Here is a 19,864-nt window from a genome sequence, read left to right as displayed (position 1 = left end):
TGTGTGTGTGTCTGTGCGTGCAATGCTTCCTTCTGTGTGTGTGTGTGTGTGTGTGTGTGTGTGTGTGTGTGTGTGTGTGTGTGTGTGTGTGTGATGCTTTCTTCTGTGTGGGCTGTGTGAGAGGGGGCCTTGAGCTCTTTCTGCCTGCCTGCCTGCTGGAGCTTTCTTCATGTAACAAAGTCAATGGATCTTTTGGAACCCCTTCATTTCCCCAACAGATGCACACACACACACACACACACACACACACACACACACACACACACACACACACACACACACATGGAGTATATACACATTTGAATACACACCCATGCATACATTTAAGCACACACATATAAACACAGAAACAAACACATTCACGTGTGCACACACACACGTACGCATCCCTCAAACAGTGCTGAGTGCTAATCGGCATCGCCACTGGCAGCAGCGATGTGACAGAGCCAGGGGCTCCCCTGCTCTTGTGGCTGGCCTTGGATGTGCAGAGGAGGTCACAACCACTGTATCAGTACTCTTTCACTCCATGTTGCTAGGGGAAAAGCACAAAACACACACACACACACATACACACACACACACACACAATCGCGCACACACACACACTCACACACAATCGCGCACACACACACACACCCAGATAGACAGTGCTGGAGTGTGTCATTGACATTATTGGAATGGACAGTGGAAGGGATTTGTGCACGGCATTCCTGTTTTTGTCTGTTGAGTTTGATCTAGGTCTTTCTGCAACCAGTTTCAGATCCAGGGTAGAGAATCCAAGGCACTTGTCTGCATCTGTGTAGTGTTAGTTAGCAGTGCTGGCATTCATGTGCATCTGTGTGTCATGCGTGTGTCATGTGTGTGTCATGAGTGTGTCATGTGTGTGTCTGTGGACCACATATTTGCTCTGGCTCCTGTCTACACCTGAGCTCTTTGCCAGATAGATGCACTGGCTTTGGTCTGTGTCTGTGTGTGTGTCTGTACACCTCTGCACCAGGTAGATGCACTACGTCTGTGCCTGTGTGTGTCTGTACACCTCTGCACCAGGTAGATGCACTACGTATGTGCCTGTGTGTGTCTGTACACCTCTGCACCAGGTAGATTCACTACGTCTGCCTGTGTGTGTCTGTACACCTCTGCACCAGGTAGATGCACTACGTCTGTGCCTGTGTGTGTCTGTACACCTCTGCACCAGGTAGATGCACTACGTCTGTGTCTGTGTGTGTCTGTACACCTCTGCACCAGGTAGATGCACTACGTCTGTGCCTGTGTGTGTCTGTACACCTCTGCACCAGGTAGATGCACTACGTCTGTGTCTGTGTGTGTCTGTACACCTCTGCACCAGGTAGATGCACTACGTCTGTGCCTGTGTGTGTCTGTACACCTCTGCACCAGGTAGATGCACTACGTCTGTGCCTGTGTGTGTCTGTACACCTCTGCACCAGGTAGATGCACTACGTCTGTGCCTGTGTGTGTCTGTACACCTCTGCACCAGGTAGATGCACTACGTCTGTGCCTGTGTGTGTCTTTACGTGGCGGCAGGCATCAGTGTTGCCAGATTGTAAATGCCGTATCATATCAAAGGCTCAAAATGGTCGTATTTGGAGGATAATGAATTATATCTGTCAACACTGGGAAAGTTTGACCAATGGCAATTCTGTCTACAGTCAGAGCTCGCGCAAGAAGGTGGAACGTAAGTCTTAGATACAGTTTCCAAAACGTGTAAAGACGTAATAACTAATTTGTGAAAGACCCAGAGAAACACTTATATCCGACGAGGCAAAATCCCGGAAAATTTTGGAATCCCTGCTGGACGCATTTTTTTTGTGACCGTAATGTAAGCATATAAAACGTTAAAACATGTGCTGGGTAACTTAACGAGATGATTCATTTCAAGTGGTATAACCTTCAGATACATTTGTATAAAAAAGTTAGCACGCATAAGATGTGATTAGCCTGGTTACGAGACGGCTACGTTGTGAATAACTGATGGAGTAAGCTCATTTAGCTACATTAACTCAAACGCCACGGAGACTCCCTGTTCTAACTTTGAATCGCTCTGTTGGGGCAAAGTGACCATTGCAGAGGTGTTTGACTACAGACTGTTAACGTAGCAAATAATTCCTACTATTGCAGCCAGTCAACCTACAAGCCTTACAGGTATAAAACAAATCATGACGTCAGATGACGATTTTCAGACCCAATACAGAGCAACCCTGAGCACTGACATGATAAGCACTTTGGTGACAAGAAAGGTGAGCTCTGCTCAAAAAGGCCAAGTCGCCAAGCTATGAGGCAAAGCAGTCAAAAGCAAGTGCCACTGGAAGTAGATAGATGGATACTTTAATAGGAGCTTAACATATTTAAATATATCCAGTTATTCAACATTATAAATCAGCGGCGAAAGAAAACAATAGAATCATATTTTCTTGACAAGAATTCCATAAATGAAAAGAGATCCTTACATTTTGCATCATTTAGTACTTCTAAAGAATATATGATTGTATTGTTTTTTTCGCCGCTGATTTATTATGTTGAATAACTGGATGATGCGAGTGCATGGAAATATTAACGCGAAGGGCCTTGCCAATAAAATGTATTGAAATCTGAATCACATAACATTGTATTGGCTGTCAATCATGGATGGAAGAGTAGACAAGTTAAGTTACGGCATCTCTCGTGGGGGCTATGCATTAAGCCATTTGTGGTGCCCTTACCACATTGTACCTCATATACTGTAAATGATAGACCCAGTGACAGGCTGGCATGAAATGGCTTGCATAATACTAAGTAAGGAGGCCAAAATCATTTTTGACTCATGGATGAAGCTAAGTTTCTCCAGCTCTCCCCAGGTTGGAAAAAAAGCATCTCAAACTGCATCAGATTGACGCTTTAAAATATGGAATATTAAAATTTTACTTACGGGGGAACACGCCCCCGGACCCCCCTCCTCGCCTTTTTCACCCCTGACCCGTTTTCATGCCTGCATGTTGTGTCTGTGCAGGTGGCAGTGGTGGTGTTCTCCTCTGGGCTGCAGGTGATTGGTACACCTGTCCAGCTCCCTCTCTGAGTCCCATTCCACTGCTCTGGGTCTCTTTAGCTGCCATTTAACCCAGTCTTAATAGCAGCAACAAATGGTTCAATGCCATGCGGACCCACGCAAATGGAACAGGCAGGGCTTTAACCTTTTTTTCTGCATTGCTATCATTATTTTAATAAGCTGTTTTATTTCTTGCAAGGGCTCTCGCTCTCTCTCTCTCTCTCTCTCTCTCTCTTTCTCTCTCACACACTCTTTATCTCACACACTCTCTCTACTCTGATCAGTTGTAATTATGTTAACACCTGACGCAGTCAGAAAAATACAACCCGAATTCCAGAAAAGTTGGGACGTTTTTTAAATTTGAATAAAATGAAAACTAAAAGACTTTGAAATCACATGAGCCAATATGTTATTTACAATAGAACATAGATAACATAACAAATGTTTAAACTGACAAATTTTACACTTTTATCCACTAAATGAGGTAATTTCAAATTTGATTCCTGCTTGCTACAGGTCTCAAAAAAGTTGGGACAGGGGCAACAAATGGCTGAAAAAGCAAAAAAAATTGAAAAGATTCAGCTGGGAGAACATCTGGCAACTAATTAAGTTAATTGATATCAGGTCTGTAATATGATAAGCTTTAAAAGGGATGTCTAAGAGAGGCTGAGTCTCTCAGAAGTAAAGATGGGCAGAGGCTCTCCAATCTATGTAAGAGTGCGTAAAAAGATTGTGGAATACTTTAAAAACAATGTTCGTCAACGTCAAATTGCAAAGGCTTTGCAAATCTCATCATCTACAGTGCATAACATCATCAAAAGATTCAGAGAAACTGGAGAAATCACTGTACGTAAGGGACAAGGCCGTAGACCTTTATTGGATGCCCTAGTCTTTGGGCCCTCAGACGACACTGCATCACTCATCAGCATGATTGTGTCACTGACATTACTAAATAGGCCCAGGAATACTTCCAGAAACCACTGTCGGTAAACACAATCCGCAGGACAATGCAAAACCACATACTGCAGCTATTACACCACATGGCTTCATCGTGGAAGAGTCTGGGTGCTGAATTGGCCTGCATGCAGTCCAGATCTTTCACCTATAGAGAACATGTGGCTCCTCATTAAACGAAAAAAATACGATGACCACGAACACTTCAGCAGCTGGAAACCTATATAAGGCAAGAATGGGACCAAATTCCAACACCAAAGCTCCAGACACTTATAACCTCGATGCCCGGACGTCTTCAAACTGTTTTAAAAAGAAGAGGAGATGTTACACCATGGTAAACATGTCCCCCTCCCAACTATTTTGAGACCTGTAGCAGGAATCAAATTTGAAATGAGCTAATTTTGTGCATAAAATTGTGTGTTATGTTATCTATGTTCTATTGTGAACAAAATATTGGCTCATGTGATTTGAAAGTCATTTTGTTTTCATTTTATTCAAATTTAAAAAACGTCCCAACTTTTCCGGAATTCGGGTTGTAGAAGCAGAGGTTTTAATCCCCTTTTTAAACTGCCCTCATCCACTGATGCCTGTTGTTTTGAGTCATACATTTCACACAGCTTTTTTGGCGAGAGAACAAAAGCATTCAGAATCTAGTACACCTTCCCTAGAGCCCACTCAGTGAGCCGCAATCAGCTGTTTACGGCATTTACAGTGGAACCTCACCCAAGGTCTCCCGCTGTGGAGTAGATCCTGTGCAAGGCCTTGGTTGTTTATTCGACTGATGCAAGCACTCAGGGCTCAGAGAGGGCGCCAGGTTTGCAGCCGCACGTGTGAAGCTTAGAGGGCTGCAAGACTGGCAGTGGCAGGGCAGGAGGAAAAGCACATGACAACCGCACTGTTGAAAGAGATGGAGGGGAAGAGGACGCAGGGGGTTAGGATGGGAGGTGGCTGAAATAGGGGGCATCCAAAGACCAGAAGAACTTTAAACTCTTAAAAGGACTGAACACTCTTCGTCCGTCCCTGACCAAGACAGACGGTTCACTTAATTTGGTCCCCGGGCGCTTAAAAGCTGCCCACTGCTCCTGGGGTCCTGGACGAAGGGCAGTCCGGGATGGGAAAAAGCAGAGGCTTAATTCACAGCGACCTTAGGCCTGCGTGTATGCGTGTGTGTGTCCTGTGACACCTCAATATATCACGTGTGTGTTGCAGTGTGTCGCTTGTGCGAATAAAGTCTGATTATTATTATTATTGTCATCTTCGTCCGAGTCCTTAATCATAACATGTACTCTCCTCTCTCAGTCCTACTCCTTTCAAACCCACACTGTTTCAGACCCACAAGTGTCTGCGGTATATTACGCACCACGCCGTGGCAGGCTACCCTCCTCTACCGCGCCCCCTTCTCCATGGCCTTCACCTGGCATCAGGCTGAGCGGCGGGGCAAGGTCGCAACATGGAGACGGGTGTGGGTGATGTTTGTTTTAGGATGTACCCCCACCCCCACCCCCCCCACGCCCCCCCCCGCCGCGTCTCCCCTCTCGTCCGGGGAAGGGAAGTGAGCGGGTGATCGCGCTTGTCGTCTCTGCCGCCTAACGCTTCCTGACAGATCGCCGATGCCCTGTCGGGAGGGGAGGTGAAAGGTTTACAGCGCGGCGGGATGCAGACGGGCCGGGCAGGCCTGAGCCTCTGCTGCGCTCCCCTCCAAGCGGCAGGTGGTTAGCGATGACGAGGCGGTGAATGCAATATGAGTCTCTCAGTCATTCTAGAATCTGTTATATCCGTCGTACAATCCATTCTGTCTACCCATTCTAACGTCAGCTGTTTTGGACACCATACGTCGATACTGTACCAGTAATCAGATAATCACGTCGCCCCAGCAGAAACACTGCAGGAAGCAGACGGGACGGCGGATGTGTCTGTTGTGTTCAAACACGTCTTCACAGTGGGGTTATTAAGTGATGTGACTTTTGAATTCTGTGGCCATAGGGGACATAAACTCTTAATTCTAGCCAAAGGGGACACTTGTCTGCATGCCTTGAGGTGATACTCATTCATGCAGTCCTGATTTTGTGAGCGGTAATTGACTCAGGTGTGTGTTGCTTTCATTGTGGAACAGCAACAGATTGTCTCTAAGGTTGATAATGGAAAGGAATGAGGAAGGAGGGACGAGTGAGAGAGAGAGAAAGAGAGAGAGAGAGATGTTTGAAAGAATGCTTATTTTCCCCACAAAGAGTGTGTGTGTGTGTGTGTGTGTGTGGATTGCCAACGCTGTGTTTCGGCACATTGGAGGAAGCAATCACACACCAAGGAAGCAATTTCTCTTTCTTATTCATGTGAGAAATTATTCCATGCTGTCACAAAAGACTCTCTTAACAAGGTGCTTCAGGCTGGCAGCCGGTAGGATGATGCCCCACATCAGGCACGAGGATAAGACAGAAATGCAGTTTATAAGTATAAAACCACTTTCCCATTACAGGAGCGTTTCATCCAGCTCCTTTTTTCTTTCTCTTCTCCCGTCGTGGTTTTTGATTGGGACGAAGATTAGCACTGTGAAGACATCCCTCTCTCTCTCTCTCCCTCTCTCTCTTCTTCCTCCTACTCTCTCTCTCTCTCTTTATCTCTCTCCCTCTGCCTTCTCACTGTCTCTGCCTAACAGCATGCAGGTAATGAGCATGTTCCGCCCACGGTCAAAGCTACTGTGGAGAACCGGGGGAAAGATATTTATTTAGTCTCTCTAAAGCATCTGAAGCATCTCTGTGATCGCTGATGGTACCAGAGAATTATCCTCCTGGGGATCAAATCAAGAAATATGTTTATTTTGACCCTCCCTGCTTGGACCTTTTGCCTTGTTTAGAAAACAAAGCATAGCACTAATACACATGTACACTCCATTTACACAACTACACTATTGTACTATATCCTAGTATACTGCCCTATGCTACCATTCTATACTGTTTACATTCGTATTTAGTAATGTATTTATTAGCTGGCATGTAGCGCGGGAAAGGCTAATCATTGTATGGCAGTAAACGTTAAGACCATTGTACCATGCTGATGTTGCATGGGAAGCGTTGATGGTCACTAGCCTCCCGCATCTGTGCCCTGCCTTGGGTGCAGAGGTCGGTCACATGTGGTGATCCCTCAAAGCTAATGAGCTAGCCTGTCAGGCTGTGTGCTCGCCGCCAAAAGTACCCGCAGATTGCTCCGCAAGGGGCTATATATCATGTGACAGATCATATATTTCACATGATGTTCCTCGATAGAAGCCCGAGGCTGTGAGATGCTCCATAGGACAATTTATGCATTCTGTGCGTTAAATATGCATTAATTCAAAGCATCTAGGCGCACTTGTTATTTTATTAATGTCAACCATTCACGCGTATGGCACTTATTATGTTAAACTTAATTAATCTTATGACTCCTCAATGTTAAATAAAATAACAGTTTTAAACCATACTGGCGGTTTAGAGACAGGCATTTGTTTATTTTCTCTCTATAATTTTTCAGTTGCCCTCAAAGGCACCCTGCCCCCTCAGAACAGTCTAGAAGAGTGCAGAGAAGCTAATGATGTACTCAGACCCACGCAAGGCATTCATTTTTTTTACCAGCCGTGAGTGTGAAGAATGAAACACTGGTCTTGGCTCAACTCCTTCAGAAGGGCAGGAGCAAGGGAGGCACGCACACGTCATATGAAGGGGCAGAGCACATATATATGGGATGATAAGCATCTATATTAACCTGTGTGTGTGTGTTGTTCCTAGAGCACATCTGAATAGCAGCTGACTTTGGTATGGCTCACTCTGCCTGCCTGCCTGCTTGCCTGCCTGCCCGGAGAAAATGTTAGAAGTATTATACACCAATTTTGGCTCCTCAGCCCCCACAGCAGATTAGGGTTGGGTACCGAGAACCGGTACCAATACGGCACCGGTTCCATACAACCGATACCTACCCGGACCGAAATGCAACGCAGATATCGGTGCTTCCTTTCGGTGCCTGAGCAGATAATTATTTTTTTTTTAATTTTTTTTTATTAAAATTTTTATAATTTAACAAAACTAGCGATAGCTAACGAGAAGTAACGTTAGTGGCGTAGATCTTTCTGAGTACGATCTGTATACTTTTTTGTGTTGATAACAGATTTCGTGGGGCACATATAAAACTGCTCCATCTCCCAATATAGACTCTCGCCTGTGTCGCTCACGCTGCATTCCGTATGGGACTAGTGGAAACGGGATTTGTGTTGAGGAGTTGCCATGGTAATGGGTTGACTTGCGTGTGGTTTCGGTTTCAAGATAAGTGTGGTTGTTCTAAGCAGAAGTTGGATACGCTTTATTAAACGGAGAGCTACCGTCTCATCCAAAGATATTCCTTCTCAATGTGAGTTCTTAAGAGAGCACTAACTTGGACGCTACAATAACATTGCCACAGTCTGACAGCGAAGAGCAGGCAGCCTTGCACAGAGCAAGCACAAACAGAGCTAGCCATCAATATAACGGAGAAAATGTCGAAAGGTAAACGATCAAAAGTGTGGCTGTATTTCGCACAAAAAGATTCAAACAACGCGACGTGCAGCATATGCAACAACAAAATTGGGTGTAAATGGGGGAGAGAACTCAAGAGGCCCTGAAGCTAAACTTTTAAAGGGGCAGTACACATTCACGAAACCAGTGGGTTTAAATAAATGCAAACTAATTAATATTTGTTTTACTCTGAAGGCAAACATGCTCATATTTCTGCAAAAGTATTACTGAAGTGTGAAGTGTGTGTACAGAGTTTGTTATGTATTTATTTATATTTATTTAAGTATACTGTAAACAGTTGTTATAAGTTAATATATTGTTCATAGTTTGAAGTTAAAAGGTTTGAAGCCAAGTGTTTTGTATTTATTTTTATTTATAGTATACCTCAAACAGTTAATATATTGTTGAATTTAAAGAAAACTATTTGCCTTGGCAATAAATAAGCCTAATGTCTTTAATTAAAAAAAAAAAAAAAAAGTATCGGTTCTGGCACCGTTTAGGCACCGGTATCGTTTTAAAAGTATCGGTTATGTACCGGTATCGGAAAAAACCCAAACGATACCCATCCCTACAGCAGATATCACTGCATGAAATGTGGGATTTACGACAGTATTCGACCCTGTGTATTGCCGTAGAAGCCCACATTGGTGTGAAAGCCCCCCCACCCCTTCCCTTGACCAGGCCTAGGTTTTGTTATGTTAATTGAATTGACCTGGATTGAAAACAAATGAGTAAAAAAGTAAATTTTTCGGGTAACGAGAACTTTTTGCGTTCCTTTATAAAGTCTGCACTTTTACTCTTACTCGAGTAAATATTTGAACTAGAATTCTACTCTTTACTCAGTTACATTTCCATTGTGCTTTCATTAAAATGAGTATTGTGATAAAAGTACACATATCTTTGTTTACTGGAATACAAGCAGCATACACGGCAACCAGAGGGTAAAAACGGAGAGGTCAGTTAGCTATGCGTTATCGACGCGCCCTCCACAGGTAGCATTTCATAGCCGCGCAGGAGACAACTTCAGGTCGACCGTTACACCTATAACTTTAATCGCCGCCACTATGGATGAGAAGATGGACGAAGCTAGCGTTACTTCTGGTCCTCCTGACAGTCCTGGGGCAGCCCCCACTCCAATGTAATAATATTTTTTGCAACTCACCGTCAGCATCATGTTTATTTACTTGGCTAACTTGCAAAAGGCAGCTAAGTTATAATGTCAGAATTGCTAGCACGAATACGTCAAAAATTTGTAAAATGGCAGGTGATTCATGGCATCTTTTTTCTCTAACCGGGATGATCTTGTAAATAACAATGCTTTTGCAGTCAGAAAGAGAGAGAGAGAGGGCATTTATCTCCATGAGAAAGAATGAGATCTCCTACATGGTCAATATTTTTAATGGCCTAGGCTACTGTTATTTTCTATGAGATCTATGAGATGTGTAATGAAAAAAAAACATACATGATACAATGAAGCAACTTGTGAAGAAATGTGTCAAGAGTGCATTTCTTTCTGACTTACTCACGTTATGTTTTTCATTGATCCAAACGCTCCAACACAGAAAAAAGTAACTTGTAATTTGAGTAACTTTTAAACAGAGTACTTTTTTACTCTTACTCGAGTAAGTTTTCCAATTGGAATATTTACTTTTACTCAAGTCGATTTTGAAGGAGGTAATTGTACTTTTACTTGAGTACCAATTTTCAGTAGGCCTACTCTACCCACCACTGCATACCACCATAAACATGTGAGATAATTCGACAAGAGACATTGAAAGACAGCTAACTCACTACTTCGTCAAATAAGAGAGATCAACTATATATATATATGGAAACCACTTACAGATTCCGATTAGCTAAATTTGCGTCTGGATGGAAAGGTGTTATCTTTCCCCATCCCACCCATGCTAAGCCATTTCTAGCATAACATGCGATCAACCGTGGAAAACAGAAGGCAGGCGATTTTTTGTATCAGTTCTCACCACACAACGACGTCTCATCTTTGCTCCTTGAATGTCCAGTGGTGTAGTCCAGAGTATACGCAGGTATACGGAGTATACCCACTTATTTTTCAGTCAGCATTGGGTATACCCACTTCTCAAAACAGGGTGTTTATCCTGTGCTGTATGAATAAATAAAAAGTATACTCACTTCTCCAGGGACCACTACCACTGTGAATGTCGATATGTAATGGTATGGTGTTATTAAAACTTACTATGTGTAAAAAAGACTAGAAATTGAACGTTTATTATTCGAGTCTAAAGTTTCTAATGTTGCCTCGGGCGCCTTTACGTGAACATAATTAAAACGTCACATAAGTCCACTAAACAATTCCCAATTCGCACGCTCCAGTAACAGAAGAGAAATACGCCAGAGGAGGGAGGAATGATAAACCAGGTACTTGCTCGCACCGACGACCTTGATCCTTACCAGCAACGTGGCTAAGCGGTTAGACACAGGTATACAATACCATTAACCTGAAGAGGGCAGGTTCGAAGCTCGCGCAAGATTTCAAAATCTACCTGAAAAGACACAGGATAGATATTCACGAGTGGCAAACATGTCCCAAGTTGCGAAATGACTATCTCAATATCAGAGTAAGCCCTACTCTGTATAATAACATGCCAAAAGTGAATCTCAAGAACATTACAGAGATGAAGCTCGGGAATATAAGTGGAACAGCCTCCAAAGTACATTGCAACCCTCAAACTCTGAAAATGAAAGGCAAAGCAAAGCAAGAATCGTGACATCCACGGAATCAAAACCCTAAAGGCAGAACTCTGAAAACGGAAGGTGAATCAAGAAATGTGATAACCCCGGACCAAAACCCTAAAGACAGAATATTGATTAAATTATTTTTAATTTCGTTTTTATGGGGCAATAGCTGTAAATGGGAGGGGATACATTTTGTCAGTTGAAAGCTGACCTTTAGACAGAATCTCATTCCGTCTCATCACAAGACGTTTTAATTCAATTCCTTGTCGTTTTCAACCAATGGCTTCAGCAGGGTGTGTGTGGCTAGACTGCTGACAGTCAATATGCTAATAAGAGCATTTCGCACCTCTGTCAGCGGGAGGTGAGAATGCTAAACACATCGGCCCCCCTCCCCTCGCAGGTTCCTTCCCGGGAAATTCCGTCAGTATGCGGCAGACAGATATTTCGGGGGAATGTCCGCGATCAGCCAAGAATGGTGATCATTCGCGGCTGTATCACAGCGTATACGGGCCCGATAATCTTGCTTTTCGTGCAGTGAGAGCAGAGCACAGTGTCAAAGGGCAGAGCAGAGCACAGTGTCAAAGAGCAGAGCACAGGGTCAACGGGCAGACCAGAGCACAGGGTCAAAGAGCAGAGCAGAGCACAGGGGCTAAGAGCAGAGCAGAGCACAGGGGCAAAGAGCATAGCAGAGCAGAGCACAGTGTCAAAGAGCAGAGCACAGTGTCAAAAAGCAGAGCACAGGGGCAAAGAGCAGTGCAGAGCACAGGGGCAAAGACCAGAGCAGAGCACAGGGGCAGAGAGCAGAGCAGAGCACAGGGTCAACGGGCAGAGCACAGGGGCAAAGAGCAGAGCAGAGCACAGGGGCACAGAGCAGAGCAGAGCACGGTGTCAGAGAGCAGACCAGAGCAGAGCAGAGCACAGGGGCAAAGGGCAGACTACAGTGTCAAAGAGCAGAGCACACCTATATACGTACCAACTAGCTGACCCAGTTGTGGCCTGGAATCTGGAGTGTATGGGGCGGCAGACACAGACACGGCATTAGTTGGAGCCAGCAAGGGAGTGTGAAGAATCAAACATCAACAGAGGGAGTGTGAAGAATCAACACCAACAGCTCCTCGGCCAGGTTCAGGGCAGATCAGGGCAGGCAGGGCTGACACTCCTGGAGTGCTTTGTGTCGGAGCGTCAGCGCAGACTGTATAAATAAATCATCAGTGTTGTCTTCATCAGAGCAGGGGGACAAAGCACTGTGGGAGCTGTAGTTCCCAGGCCCAGCACTCGCGAGATATGGACTGGAATGGGCAGACATGACGTTCATTTTACTAGCTGGGGGGGTTGAAGAGCAAAGATGTGACACTTCACTGCCCAGGATTGACTGTCAACCATGACGCACACACACAGGAAGTGTTTCTGTGAAGACCTTATGTTATGATGTAAACACCAGTTGTGCATTGATCTCTAGTGGTTTCGGTTAGGCTGTGTCAGTGGTGCTTCCTTAGTGCGTTATCAGTAACACCATCTTGCTTCGAATTATACCATCATCCTGTTAAGCGTGATGCCACAACAGATGCTTAAGAGCCAGTTACCAAAGTTGTCCTACTTCAATTATTTATAGTTGATTAGTTCATGAAATTATTATTATAAATTATATTATTATATTGTATAATATATGTATTGCACATACAAAATATACATATTAATACACACATTATACGATATTAATCTAGTCACTGTAAGTGAACGTAGATGAATGCAACATTGGCTATTCTATCTTAGTTAAAGGTTAAACGCTGTAGATGTCTCTGTGGGAATCTGCCACAAACACACTGGAAGCAAGAAGCCCTAGTTTCCTGATGGGTTTCCACGAACAGTATATTTTTGTTTGCATGAATGTATTTCTGTAGTTCATAAATCACCATTATGCACCATCAGCATGTCTGTGGCCAGGTTGCAGAAACCGTTTCTGTTTTGGTGAGTGCGTGCGTGCGTGCGTGCGTGCGTGCGTGTGTGTGTGTTTGGTGACTGTATTTCGGTCAGCTTTAGACCCCCGGCTTTGAGGGCAGTCAAGGTTAAGGTCAGATCCCTCCTTGGGAAAGGAGATAGATGCCACCCGGTTAGCCGACAGTCAGGCCTTGTCCTTGGGGTTGGACCCCACCCCATCCCACCCCACGCCCCACACCCCATGCCCCCAGTCAGCATTCAGGGGCAACTGAGTGGCTTGTCTGGCTCACCTCCTCTCTGCTCAGCGCTCCCCTCTCGCATCTGTTGCCTCTGGTCTGCCCTTGAGGGTACGCGCTATGGCAGTGCCTTTTTGGAAACTGTTTTAGACCGAAAACATGTTTTATTCTGAGAAATTGTCCAGGCACAGCGTGTGCTCTGTGTGACCCATTTGTAAAGGGTGCTGCTGTGTTTGTGAGGCAAGAACCTTGGATTCAAGGGAGAGCGTCCAAGACAACTAGCCATCTCGCCAACTCACCATCCGTGATGAGAACTATTATGTTTGTCTGTACTTCTACATGGTAGTGGTTAAGGCATTTAGCAGATGCTTTTTCCCAAAGCGACTTACAAAAAAGTTAGAAGAACATTACACACAGCAAAAGTATCAATTTAAAATACAAATTTACATTTAAAACAATCAATGAATCATAATAAATACAAATATCAAAGCCATTATTAAATGTATAAAGTATACCTCAAACTTAACAACTAAGTAGATGGATGATGTTTAAACGGGTGAGTTTTTAAACACGTTTTAAAGTACCAAGGCTGTCACTGGAATGGACAGCACTAGGTAGATCATTCTACCACCAAGACGCTTGAATGAAAAGAGTCTTGTCTACGATCTCTTGCTCAGAGAGAAGGCAAAGACAACAATCGCTCATCAAAGGAGCAAAGGTTGAGAGGATGAAAAACTTACATATGTGCTAGTGTTTGTTTCTTTGTGGGTGTGTATGGGTGTCAGTATGTGTGTGGGTGTGTATTTGAAAGTGTGTGTGAGCATCATGCCTTGTCGTTTCAGCATGCCTTTCCCCTAAAGGTCCGTATGTCGGTACTTCTATATTAAGCTGCTTCTTGCCTTTGGCCTCATTGCCCTGTACCAGGCTTCCTCTGCTGATACTTACATGGGTCACGAGGCAGGGTCAGCCAGTTGTGTCCTGGAACAGAAGGGGTCATTTAAGTTCAAAAGGGAAACACTACCCTCTCACCCCAGTAAAATCATTTACCACCAGATCACAAACCTCCCCATTAACAAGCAGGACAGCTGAGGGATTGTGTGTGTCCGTGTGTGTGTGTGCGTGCAGAGGCCTGCTTGAGTGTGTGTGTGTTTCTCCAGACGCTTGTGTGTGTGCGTGTGTGTGTGTGTGTTTGTTTGTGTGTGTGTGTGTGTGTGTGTGTGTGTGTGTGTGTGTGTGAGATATGTATGTGTAACACCAATGTCTCTACTGTGTGTGTGATATCTATGCGTAAGACCAGTGTCTCTGCTTTGTGTTTTTGCGTGTGTGTGTGTGATATGTGTGTGTAATAGGTATGTGTAACACCAGTGTCTCGGCTGTGTGTGTGTGTGTGTGTGTGTGTGTGTGTGTGTGTGTGTGTGTGTGTGTGTGTGTGTGTGTGTGTGTGTGTGTGTGTGTGTGTGTGTGTGTGTGTGTGTGTGTGTGTGTGTGTGCGCTCGCGCGCGATATGTATGTGTAATATGTATGTCTAACACCAGTGTCTCTGCTGTGTGTGTGTGTGTGTGTGTGTGTGTGTGTGTGTGTGTGTGTGTGTGTGTTGTGCGATATGTATGCGCTATGTGTGTGTAATATGTACGTCTAACCAGTGTGTGTGTGTGTGTGTGTGTGTGTGTGTGTGTGTGTGTGTGTGTGTGTGTGTGTGTGTGTGTGTGTGTGTGCGCTCGCGCGCGATATGTATGTGTAATATGTATGTCTAACACCAGTGTCTCTGCTGTGTGTGTGTGTGTGTGTGTGTGTGTTTGTGCGATATGTATGCGCTATGTGTGTGTAATATGTACGTCTAACCAGTGTGTGTGTGTGTGTGTGTGTGTTTGTGTGTGTGTGTGATATGTATGTGTAACACCAGTGTCTCTGCTGTGTGTGTGTGTGTGTGTGTGTGTGCGTGTGTGTGTGTGTGTGTGTGTGTGTGTCTGTGTGATATGTATGTCTAAAACCAGTGTCTCTGCTGTGTGTGTGTGTGTGTGTGTGTGTGTGTGTGTGTCTGTGTGATATGTATGTCTAAAACCAGTGTCTCTGCTGTGTGTGTGTGTGTGTGTGTGTGTGTGTGTCTGTGTGATATGTATGTCTAAAACCAGTGTCTCTGCTGTGTGTGTGTGTGTGTGTGTGTGTGTGTGTGTGTGTGATATGTATGTGTAACACCAATGTCTCTACTGTGTGTGTGTGTGTGATATATATGCATAAGACCAGTGTCTCTGCTTTGTGTTTGTGCGTGTGTGTGTGATATGTGTGTGTAATAGGTATGTGTAACACCAGTGTCTCTGCTTTGTGTTTGTGTGTGTGCGTGTGCGTGTGCGTGTGTGTGTGTGTGTGTGTGTGTGTGTGTGTGTGTGTGTGTGTGTGTGCGCGTGCGAGATATGTATGTGTAATATATATGTCTAACACCAGTGTCTCTGCTGTGTGTGTGTGTGTGTGTGTGAGTGTGTGTGTGTGTGTGCGATATGTATACGATATGTGTGTGTAATATGTACGTCTAACCAGTGTGTTTGTGTGTGTGTGTGTGTTTGTGTGTGTGTGTGATATGTATGTGTAACACCAGTGTCTCTGCTGTGTGTGTGTGTGTGTGTGTGTGTGTGTGTGTGTGTGTGTGTGTGTGTGTGTGTGTGTGTGATATGTATGTCTAAAACCAGTGTCTCTGCTGTGTGTGTGTGTGTGTATGTCTGTGTGTGTGTGTGTGTGATATGTATGTGTAACACCAGTGTCTCTGCTGTGTGTGTGTGTGTGTGTGTGTGTGTGTGTGTGTTTGTGTGTGTGTGTGTGTGTGAGATATGTATGTGTAACACCAGTGTCTCTGCTGTGTGTGTGTGTGTGTGTGTGTGATATGTACACTACCGTTCAAAAGTTTGGGGTCACTTAGAAATGTCCTTATTTTTCAAAGAAAAGCACTGTTTTTTTCAAAGAAGACATTAAATGAATCAGAAATACACTCTCTACATTGTTAATGTGGTTCTAATGGTACATTGTGTTTGCTAATCGCCTTAGAAGACTCATGGATGACTAGAAAACCCTTGAAAACCCTTTTGCAATTATGTTAGCACAGCTGAAAACTGTTTTGCTGGTGAGAGAAGCTATAAAACTGGCCTTCATTTGAGCTAGTTGAGTATCTGGAGCATCACATTTTTGGGTTCGGTTATACTCTCAAAATGGCTCGAAAAAGATAACTTTCATGTGAAACTCGCCAGTATATTCTTGTTCTTAGAAATGAAGGCTATTCCATGCAAGAAATTGCGAAGAAACTGAACTTTTCCTACAATGGTGTGTACTACTCCCTTCAGAGAACAGCACGAACGGGCTCTGACCAGAGTAGAAAGAAAAGTGGGAGGCCCCGGTGCACAACTCAGCAAGAAGACAAGTAGAGTGTCTAGTTAAGGAAATAGACGCCTCACAGGTCCTCAACTGACCGCTTTATAAATGGTACCCGCAAAACGCCAGTGTCACCTTCTACAGTAAAGAGGCGACTCTGGGATGCTGGCCTTATAGGCAGAGTGGCAAAGAAAAAGCCGTATCTGAGACCAATAAAAAGAAAAGATTGATATGGGAAAAAGAACATAGACATTGGACAGAGGAAGATTGGAAAAAAGTGTTCTGGATGAATTTAAAGTTTGAGGTGTTTGGATCATACAGAAGAACATTTATGAGACGCAGAACAGGTGAAAAGATGCTGGAAGAGTGCCTGAAGCCATCTGTGAAGCATGGTGGAGGTAATGTGATGGTCTGGGGCTGCTTTGGTGCTGGTAAATTGAGAGATTTGTACAAGGTAAAAGGGATTTTAAATAGGGAAGGCTATCACTCCATTTTGCAACGCCATGCCATACCCTGTGTAGACACTTGATTGGAGCCAATTTCCTCCTATAACAGGACAATGACCCAAAGCACACCTCCAAATTATGCAAGAACTAAACAGTGAAGAAGCAGGCGTCTGGTATGCTCTCTGTAATGGAGTGGCCAGCGCAGTCACCAGATCTCAACCCCATTGAGCTGTTGTGGGAGCAGTTTGACCGTATGGTGCGCAAGAAGTGCCCATCAAGCCAATCCAACTTGTGGGAATTGCTTCAGGAAGCGTGGGGGGAAATTTCTACAGATTACCTCAATAAATGAACAGTTAGAATGCTAAAGGTCTCCAATGCTGTAATTGCTGCAAATTGACCCTTTTTTGATGAAAGCAAAGTTTGAAGAACAAAATTAATATTTCAAATAAAAATCGTTATTTCCAACCTTGTCAATGTCTTACCTATATTTTCTATTCATTTTGCAACTCATTTGATAAATACAAGTGTGAGTTTTCATGGAAAACATGACATTGTCTGGGTGACCCCAAACTTTTGAACGGTAGTGTATGTGTAACACCAGTGTCTCTGCTGTGTGTGTGTGTTTCAGGCCCCTGCTGCCATGCGGCCTACTGCCCGCCCAGAGGAGGAGCTGGAGCGCCTGACCAAGAAGATGCTGTACGACATGGACAACCCCCCTACTGAGGAGTATTTCGGTAAGTAGTGCAGAGCCACAGAGCGGCCCGCAAACAGAGGCCAACATGTTCTCTTTGATTTTTAAAATGTCAACGTTGTTGTGTAAACATTCCAAATTATTGATAACCCTTAGTTTAGCATCCATGTATGTTCACTGAGAACTACCTCCTCAAGCCATTCGCATATTGCAGCACCAGACTTGCTAGACAGAAAACCACTGTATTCACAGCATGTTGAAGTAGCCAGTGTACCATTTAGTATTGTGACCAAAGTAGTTAATTATGTGCCCGGTATATCAGAGGCAGGGACGTGCACAGGAATTTTGAAGGGCAGTTGCATTTGGGGGCAACACATTATTTTTTGTCACAGCCGCTGCCACGCCCCCGTCATCTGATCGCACATTTTGCCAATATCATTTTAAACTCTCAGTAACCGCCGCTGACACGCCCCCGTCATCTGATCTCAAATTTTAGCAATATCATTTTAAACTCTCAGTAACCGCCGCTGACACGCCCCTGTCCCCTGATCGCAAATATATATATTTCCTTTGGAGGGGCAACTTCAGTTGAGGAGGGCAAACGAGCAGTTGCCCGAGCAACCTTAGCCCACTCCTGTGCACGTCCCTGATCAGAGGAATAGCTGAGCAGTGGCAATGAATATGTCCTAATGAACCTGCCTAGTATAATATTGCATCATTATCCATTTAAACCCACCCCTAAATAATGAGTACTTAGTATAGTATTGCATCATGATTCATTTAAACCCACCCCTAAATGATGAGTACTTAGTATAGTATTGCATCGTTATCCAATTAAACCCACCCCTTAATAATGTGTACTTAGTATAGTAGTGAATCATTATCCATCAAACCCCCTATGCAATGAGTACTTCAGAGGTGACATAGTGATTTAAATGACTGGTACCTTATTGTGCCATAAAGAAATTACAGCTCGTGTTAAGCTTTTTATAGTTTTGAAATGGATCTGCTTATCACCAGTGCCCACAAAATACACTGTTTGGGCTACCATTTTAGTTTTGCCAGTTTCAGAGGTCTCATTGTCAATCTGGCCCTCTAAGTATCTATTGTGTGTGTGTGTGTGTGTGTGTGTGTGTGTGTGTGTGTGTGTGTGTGTGTGTGTGTGTGTGTGTGGATGCACCCCCCCTTTCTTCCGCTGCCTTACCAGCAGTGCTTTCTTCTGTTGTTTTCCAATAAAAGAGGAAACACGAGAGACACACTCTTTACCGACATGTCACGCTTGTGAGCAGGGAAATCGTCACACTCACTCATTCACAAACTTACTGACTCAATCACTCATCACACTCATTCCCTCACTTATTCACTCACTCACTCATCACACTCGCTCACTCTCTAACTCAAATACTCGCTCCTTAACCCTCATGTTTGGGCGGCACATTAATGCCACATGTGTCCCTTCCTGTCTGTCTGAAATCACTCCATTCCTGCTCTTTCTTTCCTGCCCGGGTCCTTTGTTCCTTTTGAAGAACTCCTGGCCTCCAGCTCTTCTGTCGCTCTCCTCAGATGAACCTGTTTGACGTGAAAGCTTCCAGAAGCCTCTCTACCCGCGCTGCACAATGCTGCTCTTTGCTAAGACTGCCCAGATAAGCCCTGAGCATTTGCAATGTAGCGGTAAATAAATAGATGCACAGCAGATGTATTGTTCTATATGTAGCGGGCCGGACATTAAGGAGATTTTTATAGCGGCCCCTCTGGATAGGCCTTAATTGGTTCGCATTAGAAGTAAGCTGGATCAGCTAGACTTGCTTAAAGCAGGAATCGTAGTAGCTGGTATTTATTTATTTATTTTTTTGTAAGCTGAAAGGCTTTCTAAGCTAAGCTGACTTGTTGGGGTCCTCCTTTCCCTTTCCCTTTCACTCCTTCTCTCTCTTCTCCTCTCTCATTCCCTTTGTCTTTTTTTTTCCATCTTC

The 19,864-nt window shown here is 44.2% G+C and overlaps 1 protein-coding gene across 3 annotated transcripts in view; it reads left to right on the top strand.

The window, feature by feature from the left end:
• The window catches only part of lpp (LIM domain containing preferred translocation partner in lipoma), a 213,253-nt gene that overhangs the window by 148,675 nt on the left and 44,714 nt on the right, over positions 1-19,864 (top strand). For all 3 annotated transcript variants that reach the window (XM_080857883.1, XM_080857882.1, XM_080857881.1), the window contains one exon: positions 17,832-17,937. In XM_080857883.1, coding sequence (XP_080714009.1) covers positions 17,832-17,937 — 106 coding nt within the window. The remainder of the gene's footprint in view (positions 1-17,831; positions 17,938-19,864) is intronic.

This window comes from Sprattus sprattus (genome assembly GCF_963457725.1).
Source record: "Sprattus sprattus genome assembly, chromosome: 2".
Taxonomy (NCBI): Eukaryota; Metazoa; Chordata; class Actinopteri; order Clupeiformes; family Clupeidae; genus Sprattus; species Sprattus sprattus.
This window is presented reverse-complemented; position numbering and strand designations above follow the sequence as displayed.